The sequence below is a fragment of the Lutra lutra genome, chromosome 13 (genome assembly GCF_902655055.1).
Source record: "Lutra lutra chromosome 13, mLutLut1.2, whole genome shotgun sequence".
Lineage (NCBI taxonomy): Eukaryota > Metazoa > Chordata > Mammalia > Carnivora > Mustelidae > Lutra > Lutra lutra.
The window spans coordinates 35,079,844-35,100,582 of NC_062290.1; the positions used below are offsets into that span (position 1 = coordinate 35,079,844).

At 35.5% G+C, this 20,739-nt stretch overlaps 1 protein-coding gene across 9 annotated transcripts in view; it reads right to left on the minus strand.

The window, feature by feature from the left end:
• The window catches only part of PTPRD (protein tyrosine phosphatase receptor type D), a 1,060,901-nt gene that overhangs the window by 134,663 nt on the left and 905,499 nt on the right, over nt 1–20,739 (minus strand). For 5 of the 9 annotated variants that reach the window (XM_047699814.1, XM_047699815.1, XM_047699813.1 and 2 more), the window contains 4 exons: nt 16,219–16,309; nt 10,829–11,038; nt 6,028–6,185; nt 13–24 (listed from right to left, as the gene is read on the minus strand). In XM_047699814.1, coding sequence (XP_047555770.1) covers nt 13–24; nt 6,028–6,185; nt 10,829–11,038; nt 16,219–16,309 — 471 coding nt within the window. Of the gene's footprint in view, nt 1–12; nt 25–6,027; nt 6,189–10,828; nt 11,039–16,218; nt 16,310–20,739 lie in introns of all 9 variants that reach the window. The other 4 variants (XM_047699812.1, XM_047699811.1, XM_047699816.1 and 1 more) reach the window with 3 other exon arrangements.

Below are 20,739 nucleotides of genomic sequence, written 5' to 3' on the forward strand. Positions count from 1 at the left end.
TCTATTCCTCACCTGTCAGGTTTACTGCTCCATTTTAATGCAGCAAAAAAAAAGAAAAAGAAAGGCTAAATGTTAGTTGGCCAGTGGTAACAAGAGTAACTATGACAACCAAGATTTAAGAAACACTGCTCACCAGCAGGGACACATTAACTAACACACATTGGGAAATGACAGTGTATCAAAACTTTAACGGTCTCTAATTATGAATTAAATGGAGGACATGAGGGTACATAACTAACTAAAACATTTTTTCTGAGTACATTAATGTCACATTCACTTTTATTCATCAACCTACATAATATCGCCACAATTAATTATTTCCCAGAAAGTGTTTGATGGTAGAGATATAATATGCTTTTTATAAGACATGCCATGAGGAAACTACTAATGTACTTAATGGGAATACAACATAATTCTATATAAGAAATTTGTTCATCTAAAACAAAACCTTCAATTAAGAGGTATGTTATTCCTTATAAAATATAAATATTATATAAAATATCTGCAAATTGCATTGAACTGCACAAAAAATGTGCACACTGGTATAATACACTATGAGGTAATAAAGTGGCAAAAATAATTTCTCCAAACTCCTTTTGACAAGTAAGGTTATCATAAATCTTTTTTCCAATAAAAGATCAAATACATTTTCAGTTTTGGAAAAAGAAATACTCATCACTATAAATCTACAGAGCATGACCCATCTATATTGCTGGGCTAATCCTGAAAGTCTTTTATTACCAGCCATGGACGTGACAGATATTTTCCTAGTCAAAGAGGTGCTGCTGTCTGTAAAGACATCTAGCTCATGCTCATGTGATAATATGTGCATTGTTAAATAACTATGTTCTTTATGCAGAGAATAAAACTTTTACCTGAAAAAATTAATTAAATAATCTCCATGGTGAGGTGAATTGCCAAATATTTGGAGCATTCTTAAATCCAAAATAGAGATACTAAGTCTGCCTTAATGCCAATGAAATAAATACCTGAGTGGCTAAAGAATCTGGATTTAAGGTCTATCTCCTTTCAAAAATACAAAATCCACATTTAAATTGTACAGACACACATATACAAAGTGAATAATGAAAGTGATTTCAAACACACTGGTTAATTCTTTGTATTTTTCGTTTTAAAATGATTTACCTAGTGCCCCAGGTTTTAAAAATCCTATATATATGTTTCTAAGTTGTTCATCTTTTTGTTTTTTGTTTGCTGCTGTTGTTGTTGTTGTTTTGTTTTTGTTTTTGTTTTTAAGGAGGCTTCATGCCCAACATAGAGCCCAACATGGGGCTTGGACTCATGAACATGAGATCGAAACTTGAGCTGAGATTAAGTTGGATGCTTTATTGACTGAGCCACCTAGGAATCACTAGCTTGCTCATTTCTAATCCAGGAGATCTTTAATGAGTCAGTTGTAGGAGAATCTATTTCTTTGCATGGAAGAGAACTTCTTAGTGAATTATCAGTTTAGTATATTAAAAGGCTGAGAATTCTGGTGAACAAATGCATAGTCGGTGTGTGATTCACTCTTTCCACATAAATGTCAGACCCACCACACACATAGGTATATATTTGGTGCAAGTATCTAAGTTTGAAGGCTTTAGGAACATATGAATTTAAATTATAGGCTGAGGGTTTTATTATAGCTCTTGCCAGTCAACATGAAGGTGGTATTGTATGATGGAGTAAACAAGCAGAGGGGAGGGAGTTTGGACTTTGTTGATACTATTCAATTGATATAAGGTTGATTACTCATTAACCCTCTGTGCCAAGCAATCTACTAGGCATAAGGGATAACAGGAAATGACAGAGTCCCTGACATACAATTTAGTGGGGGCAAGAAAGACAAGGATATGCGCAAGTCCAGTAATGTGATGGTTCTGTGACATCCATAAGCAGAAAGTGCTTTGAAGAGTGTAGATGAGGGAACGCCCTTAGGGGAGCCTGAACTGGTAAAGAGAACAAGGCAAGAGGGAGGCACCCAGAAAGACTTTTTAATAGGTGGCATCTTAGATTACTTCTAAAGGATGTTTCAGAGTTGGCCAGGCCAAGAAAAGAGGATGGGGAGTCAGAGGAAAGGCATTTCAGGTATATAGAAGGATCTACTCAAAGGCCAGAAGGCAGAATCAATCAGCATTGTCCAGTGTGGTTGGGCATGGCAATATACTTCTCCGTAGCATCTCAAAATGTCCTGATCTGTGTTTATTTCTTGATGACATCTTGGAAATATGCATAAGGTTGACACACAACGAGAAGACTAGTAAGGCACAGTCCACAGAGAATGGCTAATGATGGAACTCGGGGAAAGCTTGAAAAGCTGAAGTCTGTGTTTTCATCCCATCTATCCCATGGCTTTCATACATGAACATCTACAGGTGGAGATGGGAATTATTCACTCTGTCCACAATATCTATTTAAGTTAGACTATAACTTTTTAAAGATGTTAATTTTGTTTAAATAGTGCCTTAGATCCTTCCGAACTCCTAATCCATATTTTCTTTTCTTCCATAGTACATAATAAATACTTCTCATCCATCTTGAAATGCATTCCCATAAAGTCAGGCTAACATCTTATTTTCAAAATATCTTCTATATAAATAATTCCTGGACCATGCTAGAACTAATGACTAAAAAGCCTTACACATGGAACAAGTATATGCAGTAGATGGATATCTAAGTGTTTATTTGTTTTATGGGTTCTTTTATTTTCTTTTTTGTGGGGTGGATAAATGGAGAACAACCTAGAGTCATATTTTAAAAGCATATATACACTGGAAACAGAAATGTTATAGCAATAATTCTATTATTTAGGTTTTTATGTTGTCAGATTAAAGAACATTATTATTAAAATGTTCAATTATCTAGTCTACCTACTTACTTTATAAACAAGGAAACTGAGGCCCAGAATGTTAACGTGAATTTCTACCCCAATTAGTTACCTAGTCACAGAGCTAGGACTCAGGTTCCCTGATTCCTGATTATCTGATCAGTGTTTTTCTAATCCTTCCTACCATCTAATCTCTATGATTCACATTTTGAAAGCTTGTGTACATCATAAATAGAGAAAAATTTAAAAAATCACAGGGAAAGAGAATTCATTACACTAAAGACCTACCAAATATATTTTAATTTTCTTATGGTTCAGCATGAATTTCAGGATTCCTATAAAGCCTCAGTTGATGTTTTGTCACTGATTATCAATGTATTATATATAGGCTTACAAATTACTAGATTAAAACTAAAGTCATATAAATATAATGCCAGATAAAAGAGTACTAGTTCCACATCAATATACTTAACAGGAATAAGTCTTAGTCTCCTCACATAGATCTATAAAATATGCTTTTTTATATGAATAACCCATTCACAGCTCTAGACCTACTCCTATGGCAAGTAGTTTAGTAAGCAGGTGTGTGTGATAAGTGGTATTATCAAGATAATGTGAGTTAATAATATTTAATAACAATAATAATAATAATGATATATTCAATTCTGAGTCATTACTGATGACCTATGTATAAACTGAAAGAAACCTAAAAAGAGGGATGAAGTATTTATTATATAATTAACTTTGCTCAGAATCTAAGCTATAAAAGACACTATTCATTGCCTACAGAAGATTTCCTCTTGAACTGCATCATGATAATCAAGAAGGACATTGTTGGGTCTACTTGAATTTCAAGTCAGGAATGTTCTTTACTGCTGAAGCAAGCATTTCTATTTCAGAAACGCTTCATGGGCCTTCAGATGGTTGGCTAAATATACTTAGCATTCGAGGATGTGTGCATTTCCCAACAATTGCATTAGACGATGCTTACATATGCACACACTAAAATGCAACTCTATTTTAACAGAGTCATAAAATCTTTAAATGTGATGCTTTTTTTGAAGGATTAGAAAAAATATATAACCGAGTTGAATTTTTCCTCAAGCACATGCACATGAGGCAAGGAACACTAAATTATAAATCTTTAAAAAATTATCAAGGTTATAATTTTATTTCTTCACATTTACATAACTCACAAATGCTACACACATCTCTGTAAAGTGACATGACTTAATGGTAGCCAGATATAGCCAAATGAAACACAACTTAAAAAAAATACAACAAGCATTTTGTTCATTTTGGAAAATCACAAAATGTCATGTGCCATGGTCTAGAAATGTAATCATCCACAAGCACTTTCTGATCTGACTCCCACAGCAGGATTTGGCCATCTAAATATATATCACAGAAAACAAAGATAATTCTACTTTTAATCTTTTATTTTTATATTCTTTTCTGGTCATGAGTGTAGCACATAAATAGCACAGGATACCAGATCCTGCCTGGACTCACTCAGAATTTGTTATTGTTCTGGGGCATGTGGGCACCTTGTGCTTCCTGCCTTTACTCCTTACACAAGAGAGACAACTCAATATATACTGATATAATATGGGGATGGGGAGATTGAAACCATTGTCTAAGAGAGAGTTTGGCCTTAAATTACTTGCTTTTTCAGCCATCTTATAGTGTGGATAACTGAGTGATGACAGTGATCAGGAAAAAAAATAATGATGGATATTTCTTTTCCTTCTTCTAAGTCTAAAATAGGAGAGGCAATTTAATAGGTTATGGTTATGAACTTCTTTCTTTAATTTTTCTTCTCTTTCAATCCTCTCTTTACACTGAAATAAAATGGAACACAGCCTGTTAAGAGAAAGTTTTGTAAAGGACAAGTGTCTTAAAGGATATTTTTTTAATAAGGATATTCTTATTAAAAAAAAAAAAGACTATTTCAGGAACATAAGAAGAACATGCTTAACAAAAGAATACAGGTAGAAATAATTAATATAAACCCAGTAAAGGGAGCTAGATAAATAGGAAAAAGAGATAATGAAAACAAGATTATCAGATGAAGCATGTCAGTAAGAATCAAAACGAAGATATTCTCATCTGATTTTGAAAGTCAAGGTTATGGGGGGGGAGGGGGCTAATTTACAGTACGGGGAAGAGATCATCTTCACAGTAGCATTCTGAAAGATGACATACTACAAAGAAAAATGAGAACATAGATTAAAGTTTCATAAAAATAAAATTTGGATTGGAAGAAAAGAAAAAAAGTGATGTAAAGGGAGATAATTTAGAATTTAGCCATTCTACATATTTCAGAGAATTTATTATATATGTTAATTTCTATAATTTTATATATTTAAGATCATATATTTTGTAAGTCAGAAAGGATTTAGGGAAAGAATTACTAATGTACCCTTTCCAACTGACTGGGACTAGGGGAGAAATTTAGCTTACTCTAAATAAGGCAGAAATGTAACTGATAAAGTGTGGAAGATCAGAAAACATGGTGGTACATGTGGATTATCTGAATCCTGATTGTAGTCAAAGACACTAAATTGGATCAAAACTTGGGAGTATAAAGGTCTAGGTTGTGGTTTTAGTTTTTTAAAGGAAAACAGTACCTTATATCCCTTCTTGGACTCAAATAGAATTCATTATTGGAATAAAGATTATAGAAAGAGAAAGATAAAAAAAATTCTCTTCACATTTTTCCTTCCTTTATCTTCAAATTTTAGCTATTTTCACTGTTTTGAGAAATAGCTACAGGAAAAATAATCTTAGCTCATGCACTCATTAGACATATGGAATGGGAATAAATGTGTAAGTTTGTAATAGCTTTCCTAAAACCATGTTGAAATTGAGCAATTAATCATCTAAAGCTTTCAGATGCAAGTTTGGAATTATCTGCTTATGAATGTACTCATTTCTTGCAAAGTGTCATGCAAAGTGCTCCTGATGCATAAAGTAGCTCATAAAACCAAGGCTAAGATCTATGAATGTTGGTCAAGAAAGTCTATACCACACTTGAATGGGATTTAAAACAGCACAATCTTTACATTTCATTCTAATCCAGTGGAAACATTTTCCAATGATTATGGAGACTACACCGAAGTACTTCATTAATGGCAACCACATATTGACCATAGAAGGATTACCAAGACTGCAATAGAAATATTGGGCAAACCTACCTTTTATAAAGAAGGATAGCTATGACAATGCAGATGATAAAGACCACCGCAAGGACAGGACCTACAACCCAGATCAAGCCTTCTTCTTCATCTGTGATTGGCTGTGGATCCAGATCCATTGACACAACAGGGTCAGAGTAGGGACTGGTTGCATACATCTTCTGAGGAAAAACAGAGTCTGTGTTACTTATAAACTAATGGTTTTCTCGCGTATATCTATACCATTAGAAGAAGCAAAAATTCAGAACTTAGTGGATACGATGTTAAGTGTATGAAAAAATGTCAGTGAGAAAGGAGGGGAGGGAAACGGATGAGAGAAGTGGGAGAAAAGGGAGGAAGGAGGAAAAGGTAAAGAGGTCTTGCAATGTAAATTTCCTTGTACAGTGAAATATTTTCTAATAAAATCATTTTTGATGGTATAAATTACTCTGCAGACACTTTTTTGGGGGATCTATATATGACATACTAAATGGTCTTATGAAATGTAAATGAAAACAGTTAACCATTTACAAAATGTTCAATGAGCATTTACATTGTGCCAAGGTGTTACATGTTATGTGAATATCAACAGAAATATTATAGTTTCAGCCCTAAAGACATTATCAGCCAGCTAAGGAGACCAAATTTAAAAAGTAAATATTTATAGGAAAAATGTCAGTATTTGGGGAAGGGGAAATGGAGACATGTAGGTCAAAGGGTACAAAACATCAGTTATAAGAACTTCTGAGGTCCTAATGTGCGGCATGGTGACTATAGTTAATCACACAGTATTATATATTCAGAAGTTGCGGAGAGTAGACGTTAAGTATTTTTCAGCACACATGCACACACACACACACACACAAAGAGTTAACTATGTGAGCAGATGGATAGGCTGATGATCTTGATCTCGGTAACCATTCCACAATGTACATTGTACATCAAATCATCATGTTGTACACTTTAAATACGTAATTGTATTTGTTAACTTTCCCTAAATGAATTTGGGAAAAATATATAGTTACTTGGTGAAGGAATGGGCTGAGTACTATAAAATTTTTTTTTATAACACATCCTATGTCTCGTTTCAGGCTCTCTTAGTACAGTATTGTCTTGACTCTGCCCCCCCATATAAGGTCCTAGACTTTCTTTCTCCAATAGAGACCAGTGCACACCTATGTGCTGCCCCACCTGTCCTGCCACTAGCTCCTCATCTCTTCTCACTCCAGCACTACCACTCGTTCTGCTTTCTCATTTGCTAAATCAAATTGTCATTATTCATTCCCTTCCAGATGTCTTTTCTAGATTTGCCCTAGTAGACTGAGCCTTATTTGAAACTCCTCCACTGATTCCCCTACTTCTTTATTCAACTGGTCGCATTCTAATCTTGCCAACTGATCATGACCACCTCCGAATCCATCCTGTGTCAGAATTCACAAGTTTTATTTTCTGCTACTCATGTTCTCCCTTCTCTGCCAAGATCATCCTTACCTTTAACTACCAACTTCTATGCAGATTACTTCCTGATTAATGTTTCTAAAGTCAGAAACTTTGCTAAGTCCCAGACCTGCATTTCCAATTACTGTTAGAGATTCTTACATCTACCTGAAAGTTAAGAATTGCATGTGCCATTTCCCAACTTCCTGGATAGACCTTCCTTTCAACTTGCTAATTTGTCTCATCCTCTCAATACCTAGGAATGAAAAACTACTGATTTTATTCTGCCAATGACCCTCAGGTCACTCTACCCTCTTCCCAGTCTCATGGGTACCACTTCTCTTCAGGACCTCATTCTTGCCCACCCAGAGCATACCAAGAGTTTCTTTTTTCCTCTACCAGTCTCTACTGCTGCTAGAGTTATTATCCTAAACTGTAGCTATAAAACCTTCAGGAGGCTCTCTGGTGTTCCTAAATAAGCCATAGACATTGTAGCATGGATTTTAAAGGCCTCTATGATTTTGCTTTAACCTTTTGTATCACACACAACATTTCCTATCATAGTGAGCTTCTCCCTACTATTCCCTAGATGCTCAATTCTCTCTCTTTAACTCTCTCACAAGTTCCACAACATTTAGCTCCTGTAATCTGACTGATCTCCAAGGCCCCACTGAAATATTGCCTCCAGTGAAGCTATCACTACATAACTGGAAATAATCAATCATTTCACAAAATATAGGTAAAAATAATTTTGAAAATTTCAGGTAGTCCTTTATTTCTTTTTTAACAGTATTCATCAAACTCTATTTTCCTTTTTTATGTGTGCATATACCTTATTTCCTTTAATGAAACTATAAACTCCAGGAAAGTAGGGATTTATATACTGTTTGTGTTTGTACACTTAAAGCACAGAGGTTTGCACTTAATGAATTCCCAGCAAATCTTCAGCAAATAACATGTTCATCTTTTCAAATGGCTGATCTTATCAAGACATGAGAGAATATTCTCATTTCTCCATGAAATATGAAGTATATCTAATTTTTTCATACACATTTAAAGAATTAATTTAGGGCATACATTCTGAATTTAAGTGCAGCAAGCTTAATGGTCAATCTAAAAGTTTGTTTTCTATTCTTCTTTCCCACTTTCTCCACTGTACTTAGGAAAGAGACTGACTACATTTCCATTTTTGCTAATGTGTCAAAAGATAAAAATTGAGTACATTTCCAACCTTCTCAGAAGCAGCTAAAAAAAGGATATGTACAGTGTAAGGACTTGGCAAAGACACTAAATATCCAAGAAACATGATTCTTTATATAAGCATAATTGTTTGTTTTGGTTTATGCTTTCCCCTTTCTATCTTGTAGGTCACACTCAAACTGTTTGGCAGATAAAAGTAAACAAAACTCTGTGATTTGAAATTCTTTACCAAGGGTCTTTGAGATAATCATCTTGGTCAACCAAGATACAAATCTAGGCAGAGGTTTTCCCAAAGCACACAGACTTTCATCCCAAATCAGGAAATAGAGACATGTGAAAATGAAGAGAAAACAAAACCAAACCATAAAATCATATTAGTCTCATGAAAATTAAAACTTGTTCAATGCATGGGGATGATAGCCTTTGGTCTTTCTAAACCAGTCCTCCAATACTCTTAATATGAGGCAGTAATTTACTAGGGAAAACTCACATCTTGGGGGGGTGGATATTTTCTATGAAAATTCTCAGCCTAGCCTGGGAGTGGTTAGGTGCTTAACAATTTTTCATAAAACTTTGATGGCATCACTACCAACATTATACTAATTGGATACAAGTTTTCTCTGTAAAGTAGGTGCTAGCCTGAAAACAACACATAAAGAACACTGCTGAGAAAGTTGATGTAGAAAAGGAACAATTCAGACAACTTATTTGGAAAAAGTCCAAATTGCATAATTAATGAGACAGTGAAATGACATACTAAGGGATGGGGTAGACTCTTCATCACTGGTTATATATCTAAACACTAGGAACATCTGGGAGAATTCAAACCAGAGTCTCTGACAGTGGTGCCATCAGCCCGCACTGTCCGCTGAGGCTTCTCTTCTTTGCTGAATTCTCTGATCTGCCTCAATGGTCTGAATGTGCTTTCTGAAACGTCTTAGAGCTATGCAAAGAAAATTAGTTCAAATATCTAAAAGTCATTAAAAACAAGAAAGAAAAAGATGATTTCTAACATTCTATTCCCTTGATGTTCTGACTTAAAACCTTCAACTAAAAAGAGAAAGCATATCCGTGCATTAAAATTCCAGGGAGCCTGTCACTTTGTTTTCAAATGACATTCTGTGCACAAAGGTAAACCAGGCATAAAGGCTGCCTTTGTGTTTTGATTTTCCACGGGGGAATTCCTTCAGTCATTTGAAGAGAAGCCCCACTGTATATGCTAACACCTGAGGTGAAGAAATCTTTGATACATCTCAGGCTTCCTCTATACGAGAAGTGACTAGCCCAATCGAGCTGCCACGCCTGTCAGTTTTAGGCCCCTATTAGAAAGATACAGCTAGAATATGTATATTAAATGTTAATGTGAACTGCCACTTCAAAATCTACCCCCCCTTCCCAGCTACAATTTCTCTTCCTCCCTCTCTCTTTCTCCCTCTCTCTCCTAATTTTTAACAGTACAGCAACTGAAGCATAAAACGACATAAGAGCAAGATGAATTACATAAAAGGAGACAACTCATTATTTAGAGTACCTTAGGAATTCTCTGTTTTATTGAACTATTTTCTAACATTCTTGGCTTTTCACTGATAAAGTCATTGGTAAATTGCTATAATTAAAGAAGCTGACTGTGCTTGCCTTTTTCCTAAATAGACCTTCCTATGAATCTGGGTAGAAAATGTGGGCTCACTGGCAGCTGCAGGAGAATAAAACACAATCACCCTCAATCAGTATTTTTGAATACCTGGAAATACACTCTGTTTAATTGTAGAACTTGATAGTTCCTATTGCAATCAAATGAACTTCTCTGAGAACATTTTTAAAGGACGACGAAGGAGATTTTGAGCAGTGATGGGTATCACCCTCTTTTCCGTATGTGTCACATTGATGGTTTCAAGAGCAATATTCTAACAATTTGACACTTTAGAAGCCATAAAGTCCACCTAAATTCCATGTCATTAGAGACATGGCCTTGTTTATCATGAAATCTCAAGCAGCTTACTCAGCAGTATTTAAAGAGGAGGCAGCCTGTTGCTTCATTTAAGTTAATGATAGCTCATGAGAAATAACTAGGAGTTCATGAGAAATAACTAGGGTGAATATATCTACACATTCTCCCTAAATAGCCATACTCTGGTAAAATAAGGAAGAATACCAAAGGAAAGAGATGCCAGCACAATTAACTTACAGACTCTGCGTGTTCCATCACTGCTAACACAAAGAAGACATATTCTTGACCACTTTGGAGTTGCTTGTTTGTAAATCCACCATAATGTTTGTCATCCCCCAGGGTGAACTCAGTAGGAAGAACATCAAAGTGAGCAGCAATATATGGCTTTAATTCAACTTCTCTCCCATATCGGATGCTTCTGCGTTTCCTAGATATCTCTTTAAGCAGCTTAAGGGAAAGAAGTGGGAAACAGAAAAAGAAATGTAAACAACAATAACCCAACTTAATGACTATTTAATGGGACAAATTAATTCAGGCTTGGGAACCACTCAAATACAATTTGTCCACATTTCATGTACCATGTCAGCATCACTAAATCTCAGTTCTATATTTCAAATGCTTGTCTTGCTGTTAAAGTAAGGTGTTAGACTGCTCTTGCAAGGCCCAGGCTAAAACACAGGACAATTAGACCCTTCCTTCAGTGGTAGTTCATATCATTGTCTACCCTAATGAAATCTTCTCAAAGGGCAAGAGTGCATTATAACCTAAGTAAAAAGTCAGCTTGATTCACAAAAGCCTGCCATGCAGGCTTTATTACTGTTACTTATCAAACAAATAGTAACCTCATTTAAAGCCATCAGTTATGATCAATTTTGGGAGAGGTTAGATGCTTTTTAGTAATGAGATCATTTATACAATACAAAGTCCCTCAAATCACCAGAAATAGAATCCAATGACCAAGTTTTAATTGAAACTTATTTTAAATAGACATTGTCACTCATTTAATAATTTGTGGCTTGACTTGGTTTCTTAGCTCTTTAAATAACCTTTTTGGTTATTCCTCCCATTTATAGTCACATTAACTTTTCTGGAGCTGATAGTTCCTTGGAGACGTTGAATTTTCTTCCCAGGTGAAAGAGGCAGGGTAGATAAACATTAAGTTTAATATTACCCTGAAGAAAACAAACATACACATGTACACAAAAATCCTTCATGTATCTTTAAAAGAAAAAGGTAGAACTTATGTTTCAATATTCCTGTTTGGCCTTCACTTTTTTCATTAGAAAGTTATATTAGTGGTATTTTATGATAAATGATTTCAAAGTAATGTTGAAGTTAGCTTTGTCTTCTTCCCTTAAATATATTGGTATTTCACAAGACATAACCAGGGAAAAGGTTTACAGCAGCCTGTGATGCCTTTTTTTTTTTTTTTTGAATGAAAATTGTCTTTAACTCAATAAATAAAGTTAAGGTACTAATGGGAACATTATGGTGAAATTATTTGCTACTCTTGTTATATAAGTGGAATCACAGATCAAAAACCAAAGGAGTGATATCTGCTTAGCTCCCAAGGCCAGGCTTCTGTGATAATGGCTGCAGAGTCTAAATACAGCAAACGTTAAATCCTTATGTTGGGAACCTGATGGCATACTATATAGGGTTATAAATGTATTCAGCTGGTCAAATGCAAATCAAACATGTGAACACTCTTTGGGTTATACAGGTCATCTCTGCCCACATTGTTTTGAATTCAATTTATAATGCTCTAATATTTTCTTTAACTTTGATTTTATTGATGCAATGAAAATTACATGAACTATAACATGTTATTTTTTAAAAATTCTGATACAAAATATTTAACAGTATATTGGAAAAGTCATTATGAATATTATTATTGATATGTAGTAAACAATGAGCCATTACTTTAAGGATAAGTGTACTACAGATGAGCTGAACAGCTTTTTGAAGTTGGTTAATCAGAAACATTTACCATCAGTTGTTTATGTTACTGTGTTCCCCTCTTCCACTTCACTGATCAAACCCTACCTTGATTTTATCCATATTTCACATGTATGCAACTGTCATAATTCATCCATATCACTGTCATCCCCACAAGTACCTTTTTGCTAAGGTTTCTTTAGAAGACTTAGAGGAAGTACCTTAGAATAAAATATTTGGGTTTTTTGGTGCTCCTTAGGTGTAATGCAGCCATTCCTTAAGGTCAAACCTAGAATATCAACTCTGCCCCTATAGGTTGCTCTAATTTCTGCAGGATGCTTCCTGTGTTATATTTTACATTGGTCAAGTATGCTCAGATGACACCAAAGTTACCCAGTATTTGTTGAAGTTACAAATACAAATGACCACATTATTTAGCAGCAAGCCTTTGAAGTAAATGCAACGAAAAGCTTATAAGACCTGCCCTGAATTAAATATAACTAATATTTTATGAGTCATTCTGTCCAAAATTCAGTTTGACTATGAACGTCTGCTCTGCCCAGTCTGACCTTGACAACAGAAGTTCCAGTGCATGAATTTATTATGTGGAGATTATCTCCAGACAAAGGATGAATGAGCTCAGAAGATAATATTAAGAGTGACTCTGTTTAGGAAGACTCTTTCCATTTTTTTATGGGCCTAGATGTGAAGCATACATGTGGAAATCCCCTTAGGCCACCATTATATTCGATGATATAGTTTCAATGATTTGAATTATAGGCCTTTCTAAAAAATCACTTGGTCAAATTCATTTAAGAAAGGAACACTGCTTTGTCAAAGCTGGCAGTACCAAGCTATAGATAAAATTACAACAATGCTTTTATTAGCCATGATAGGGGGAAAAATGTCTGTAGGGATCAGAAACTGGATGAGTAAGCATAAAGTGAGGCCATAGCCTAGTTTCATTTGTTCCCCTACACAATAGCTACAAAATGTATTGGAGGTAATTCCAAAAGATATATCAAGAGCTTTAGTTTTTTATCAGAAATAATTTTCATTTTCCAGTCAATGCATATCTTATTTCTTCCACCATTAATTCTACAATGTGGTCTCAATTATATCAGTAAGAAAAGTGGGAAACAACCCATCCTGACCCCAAAATTTTGAATTAATAAATGTTCTTTATCAAACTATTATACAGATTAATGCACCACAACTTGTGGGATGATTAAAATGACCCTTTGTTATGGGAATCAGCCGCACAGACTCATAGAATTTAATTGCAGGAAAGTTCAATGTCATATAGCTCTATACTTTAATCCATTAGCATTGCCATGCATTTTGGAGGTTAAAACCTGGCTATAAAAAAGAATCAGCTTCCTATTGCTAGCAAATGGTTCTACTTCTAGGAAAAGGTTATTATTTAAAAGTATTCGACATCATTTTTGGATTGGATCTTAATTCTTTGGTAACTCATTTTTTGCTTTTTATTTTATTTTTTTTTAAGATTTTATTTATTTATTTGACAGACAGAGATCACAAATATGCAGAGGGAGGCAGAGAGAGAGAGGGAATTAGGCTTCCTGCTGAGTAGGGGGGGGTGATTCCCAGGACACTGAGATCATGACCTGAGCCAAAGGCAGAGGCTTAACCCACTGAGCCACCCAAGTGCCCTGTTTCTAGTTTTTAACAGGAGGAAAGATTCATAGATTCTACAAGTTACCTTTGCATTTAAATTCAGTAATTTATTCAAGAGCTGATTAAAATAGTAAGTAATAACAATCTCAAAATTAACTGATTAGTCAGTTGCAAGTAAAAGCATGCCTTACTTTGAAATTTTACAAAAGGAGCACCTATAAAGAGGGAACATGATATGATGAGCACTGGGGGATATACTCAACTAATAAATCACTGACTATCAAAAACTAATGATGTATTATACTTTGGCTAATTGAATTTAAATTTTAAAAAGGGGGGGGGGTACTTGGGTAGCTCAGTTGGTTAAATGGCTGCCTTCAGCTCAGGCCATGATCCTGGAGTCCCAGGATCAAACCCCACTTTGGGCTCCCTGCTCAGTGGGGAGTCTGCTTCTCCCTCTGCCCTTCCTCTACTCCTTCTCTCTCTTTCTCTCTCTCTCTCTCACTCATTCTCTGTCCCTCTAGATAGATAAAAATCTTTTAAAAAATTTGCAAAAGATCAGTTGACATTTCACATTCAGATGGGAGATTACTATTCCTCTAACATAGGAATGATTTTGTTCATATTGTTCAAATGATTTTGTTCCTGCTTTATTAACAGAAAAAATTATAACATAAATTAATTGACATTATTAAAATTTTATCCCAAATTACGCCCCTCCAATGCTTATGTAATCATAAAATACTGAAATAAAAACATAATTCTAACCTTGAACTCATCTCCCCTTCTGAACTCGATCAAGTTTAACTCAGATAAATGAAGTGGGTGAAGATGAACCATGTGTCTAGAGAGGGTGTATGTCTGCCGAAAGAAGCTAACAGCCCTCATATGTCAGATCACAGTCTACGTAGTGCAGACATGGATGAAATAAACATCTCTTCCCTGTACAGCAACTAAGGAATTTCTACTTTCTCTTGCTGTGTTTGCACTAATTTAAGGTGGAGAAATTACCTGGATACAACAGGTTGGGCTATAAGATGTAGCCTAGGTTATAAATAAACTCAACAAATTAAAATCTCATATGTCCCCAAATGGGGACCTTTTAATTTGCTTTCTGAAGTGATTCAAACCCACATCATATTAAAATAGCAAAGTTTTTCCTGTATTCGACTGAACCACAGCCATTAATTTGCTTTGGGGATATGGCTTTGGGGATATGGCTTAACATTTCTGATCAGTTTTCCTGTCTAAATAAAATATATAATACATAGGGCTTATTCTTCATACTATGTATTAAAGTGCAAAAAACAAAAAACAAAAAACAAAACCAATGTTTTGTTTTGTTTTTGTTTTTTTGCAAAAAGTATTAATTAAAATGCACCTACTATTGTTGTAAGATTTCAGAAATTAAAATCATACTATTTAGTGTTTGCTCTGGTTTTTGTTCTATATTTCTTTCTTGGCTCAGAATTGGGAAAGTGTTTCTTTTCTTTTCTTTTCTTTTCTTTTTTTTTTTTTTTTTGGTCCCTGCAGTTTAATGCATTTTGATTCTGAAATACCACAAAATATAGAATAAGGCAAGCATGCTAATCAGTGTAATTCTGTGAGAAACTGGTCAAGAACACATAGCAGGTTAGATGTTGAATTCTGGTGCAAATCACGATTTAGCATTTGTAACAGCTTTAGCTAAAAACTACACTAATGAAGCAGACCTTGGAGTTCATAACAATGATGATTAAGTCTTTGCTCACAATTCACTTCAACTTCCACACCTTGCGTCATGTTTTACAAGAGGCAAGGGGCAAAATATTAAAGCCAACAAAGATTAGACACGTTGTAAGCTTTACTGCAGCTAAATGTCTTTTAATTAAAACAAAAAGTTCTTTGTTGGGATCCCTAGAGGTTATCAGCTCCATAGCACTGAACCATCCAATAGCTGACCAGCCAGCCATAAGTCAGCACCTGGATTAGACTTCCTCCCATACAGACGAAGAGTATGTATAATAAATTAAGTAACTAATGAAAGACATAGCCAACAAACACGTAGTTACCTCATCTAACTCCATCTCATCTGGACTCTCCCATGGCTTGATAAATTTCCCACGAGATTTCTTCAAAGGCACAATTATTATGTAGTAACCTCTGCACAAGAATGGACAGACAAAAATAAGGTCAGATCAAAGGAAAAAGAAAATGGATCTGTCCTTAAATCTTCCACAGACCAGTGATTGAGAATGAAGGCAAATTATGGATACGGAGTGACTTGCCCATTAATGAGGAATAACCACCTGTTTGTCCAATTTTAAAAATAACATGGGTAGACCATTAGGTGTGACCTCAAAGATTTTGTATGGTTATTACCACCACGGTTGACCTCTCTTTATGAGGTGTCGTAAACAGAGCAGAAACAGTTTGTTAAGACCCTGATGCTGGGCACATACAAGTTTAGTATCCAACATTACAAGCTACCAAACCAAGTATTTTCTGTGACACCAATTTATAAGGGGTTTTTTTAAAGAAACTGCATAGTAAAAATTACTCTGAGCTCATACAAATGTCCAGATGATGACAACAATGATTTCATTTATATACTCCTAAAATACTTTTTTTTGGATAATAAATTAAATACATAAAATTACCCCTAATTTCATAACAGTTATATAATAATATAATTGTTTTCTACCCATCAAGTTGCAAGCCTTAAGATAAATACTGCAGAAATTTGGAGACAACCACTATCTGAGGGCCTTCGAAATAGATCTCAAAAAATAAATGTGTAAGAAGAGCAAAAATCATTGAGTACTCTCATTAAGAACAGTCAACCAAAATTTTACTAAGTATAAAGGGACCTACTCACAAGTAGATATAGGCTATTTGAAAAATGGTTTTGCAATTTCCACAAACTGCATATCCTGCTCTTGTATTCATGGTTTGTAACTCTGCCTGATCTTTGGTAGTAACTATATAAGAACTCTAAATATAGGTGTATAATGGCTACCACATCAATCACTTCCTCTCAGGAATTATATTAAATGTATACCATATTATACTATATTAATTTAATATAATATATTAAATGTATAATATCATTTTGCTCTCTGAAAAACTGTATAAGGACAGTAAACAAAAAGGTAAATCCAGAGAGATTAAATTATGACCCAAATTAAAACACATAGTAAAGTGATACAAATATATATATATATATATATATATATATATATATGTCTTAAACTTGGCAATAGTCTGGCTCTTTTTTTGTTTCATTACTCTGTATTATAAAATACTTTTAAAACTCCATTATTTTGTGGAGACTTGTAAAAATGAACTTATATACATATGTGCACACACACCTTTAGAAGAGAAGAAAGGGAAGAGAAGAGACCACAGGATGGGCACCACCAACCTTGCATTGAATTATATCACAGAGACAAATAGCACATACAGGAAGGCCTCTTTCTACTTATATCAAAACAAAACCTACAATAAACTCAGTAAAACCCTGTGATAAAGGACTCAGTTTCCATAAGCGGAGTCTAGAGCTGCACAGTCCAATACGGTAGCCACTAGCCAGACATGTGGCTCATATGAACTGAAATGTGTTCACAGTGTTAAAGACATTGGATTCTTAAAACTATGTATGAAAAGCAAATGTAAGTTATCTCGGCAATAAATTTTTAATAGTGACCATATGCTAAATGATAATATTATAGATATATTATGTAAAAAATATGCTGTTAAAATTAACTTTACCTATTTCTTTGTCCTTTTTGCTATAGTTGCTAGAAAATCTAAGGTTTCACGTGTTGCTTTCATGATACTGAACAGTGTTATTTTAGAGTGTTTTGGTGAAGAATGTGGCATCTGGAGATACATCTGGCCCACAATTTGAAGCTCTGTCACTAATTTGCTGTATGATCTTGGGCAGATCATTTAACATCCCTTAATCTCAGTTGTACGCTATGAAAAATGAAAGCACAGTGTGTGGCAAGTCACACCAAACTGATGCAAGCCACTATTGTTAGTACTGACCATCATCGTGGGAGAAATGCACCTGAACTACGTTATTCAAGTAGGACTCAGTGACATTCCCTGAGATGCAAGTTCAGGGGCTTGTCAAACATTTTTTTCTCCCTAATTAAGAATTCATATCAAACCAGACAACTATACTAGAACATTCTCTCCATGGTGCCATCTGAGCAACTAATCAACAGACTCCCAGAATTACATCACTGACTCAATCATTTTCTTTCCTACCAATAATAATGATGATCAAGGAGGATGAGAAGGAAGAGTTGGGGTGTGTGTGAGAGAGGCCAGTATCTTGTACTTCATAATCCAGGGTAAGCTTCCTCCTCTTCCTATCCTTCTACCACCTGAAGGATTTGTCAAACAAGTCCATCATGTTAAATGAGCCTGGAGAAGAATGACAGGGGCTGCAACTGAGCACACAAAATAACACTGCAGATGTATTTGATAAACACACTCATCAGGGAACCACCTGCTTTTCACTACCAATTGCACTAAGTGAGGACTGCTTCTCTCCACCTAAAGTAATGATACTACACATTATCAGGAGCTCCCATTGTCCTCTTTCTGAATCTTGGAAATCAAGGTTAAGATGATGAATTCTATTAATTTTTCTTCTGCTTTCATACTTGAGTTGCTATTCTTGTACAGGAAAAAAAAAATCCATTCTTTTCTTCTGTACTCTCCAACTGTTCATTTAACTTGTGGCTGGGATAAGAATTGAACAGCCTCTCCCCCACAGCAAGTAATTAACAGTGTGGCTGGATGTGCATGGCTTTTCTGTCTCCTGATGTCCAAAGCATTCATCTAGAGCAGTCAAGGTAAAGCCACTTCAAAGCAGCTCTCACATTGAAAGACATGTGGCATAAGGAATTCTGTCCTGGAACTACATCCACACATTTCAGCCATGTTCTCTGCAACCATGGCTTTTCAAAAACCCAAACTGTTGCCTTTTCTGAAACTTGGTTTTCCTCTGACAACCCTGCTTCCCTCACAGGCTTTTCATGTGGGTCTGTGTATTCATGCCCCTCCCCCACCCAGCGAACCTCAGATGGAGGGCCTAGGGTTTCTTTCCCTCCTGGCTCACTGTTGCTTCTTTCAGGTATTTTCCCCTCCCCTCTTAACCTAAAAACATAAAGCAAGCCAATAAACAAGTGCCTCTTTTTTTGAAGTTCATACATTTTAACTAATTATTATTATATTATCATGATCTTCTCTTACTGATTTTTGCCATCTACGAAGCTCTTCAGAAACCCCCTTTTTCTTTCCTTCTTTCCTTCCTTCCTTCCTTCCTTCCTTCCTTCCTTCTTTCTCTCTTTCTCTTTCTCTCTCTCCTCTTCCCTCTTTTTCCCCCAGGGTCAGTGGTCTTCCTTTTCTCCCAAACTCTGCCATCATCATTGGTAATTTCAAGCTCCAAAGAGCACCATACATTACCCAAGGCTCTTAGATCTTTGATTCTTCTCTGCTAGACCCCACATCTCCCACTCTACATTACCTAAAATCTGTAATTGCCCTTCTCTGTGCCTGAAGCCAAGGAGCTGCATAGGGCTTGAGAAATTATGTACAGGGAACAATGATTTTGTAAATTCATATTCAGCAACTTCAGGCCTTCAATGCTACCTGGCCATCCCACCACAATTTCTTCAGTTACTCATCCTTCCATTTTGTACAAGTTTTTCAGACTCTCTCCCCTGGTCGTAAACCTTAGGCATCTTTACCTCCTCACTGGAAGACAGCTTTATGTCTATGTAAAGAGAAAATAAAAACATTCAGACTAGAACTCTCTCATCTTCCACCTACCAAACTATAAGTTTACTTGCATCTACACGTAACCATAGTTTGTCCTTTGGGTACAGTTGAGGGGCTGGCTCTATTCATGAAGGCCAATCACTTTCTTGAATTGGTTCCCATCATCTGCTCTCTGAGGAAGCTGACTATGCATCATTACCCCCCTACCCATATATTTCAATTTCTCCCTCCCCCTTGAATTCTATTAGTTTCCAACCCTGTATAAATACCTGACATTTAAAAAATGAACAAACCACATCCCACTCGTCATCTTTCTTGCTCTATCCTACTCCTTACTACCCGAATTCTGGGGAGACCTGTGTTTCTTGCTGTTCTCCATTACCTCATCTTCCTCTGACTTTCCAGCCAATAATATTCTAGCTCCTGCCTCATTAGTCCACCTCACTGCCCACACCAGCATCCTAAGTGACTTTGGTAGGACTGTACCAAAGAAGAGTTTTGAACTTTGTCTTATGTGATCTCTTAGCAGAATTTGAAAATGTTAATGAGACCCTCCATTAAACATTCTCAGCCATTTCTCTGTACCCAATTCTCCTGGTTTTCCACTTAACATCTCTTACCACATTAACCTTATTTCTTTAACAGAATCTATTACCTACTACCTTACTATCAAATGGGAGAATCCCTGAAGATCAGGCCAAGGACTTCTCTTTATTCCCTCTTCTTCCTACATGGTCTCATTCTAGCTCAGGGTATCAGTTGTCACCTAGATGTAAATTATCTTCAGATTCATATCT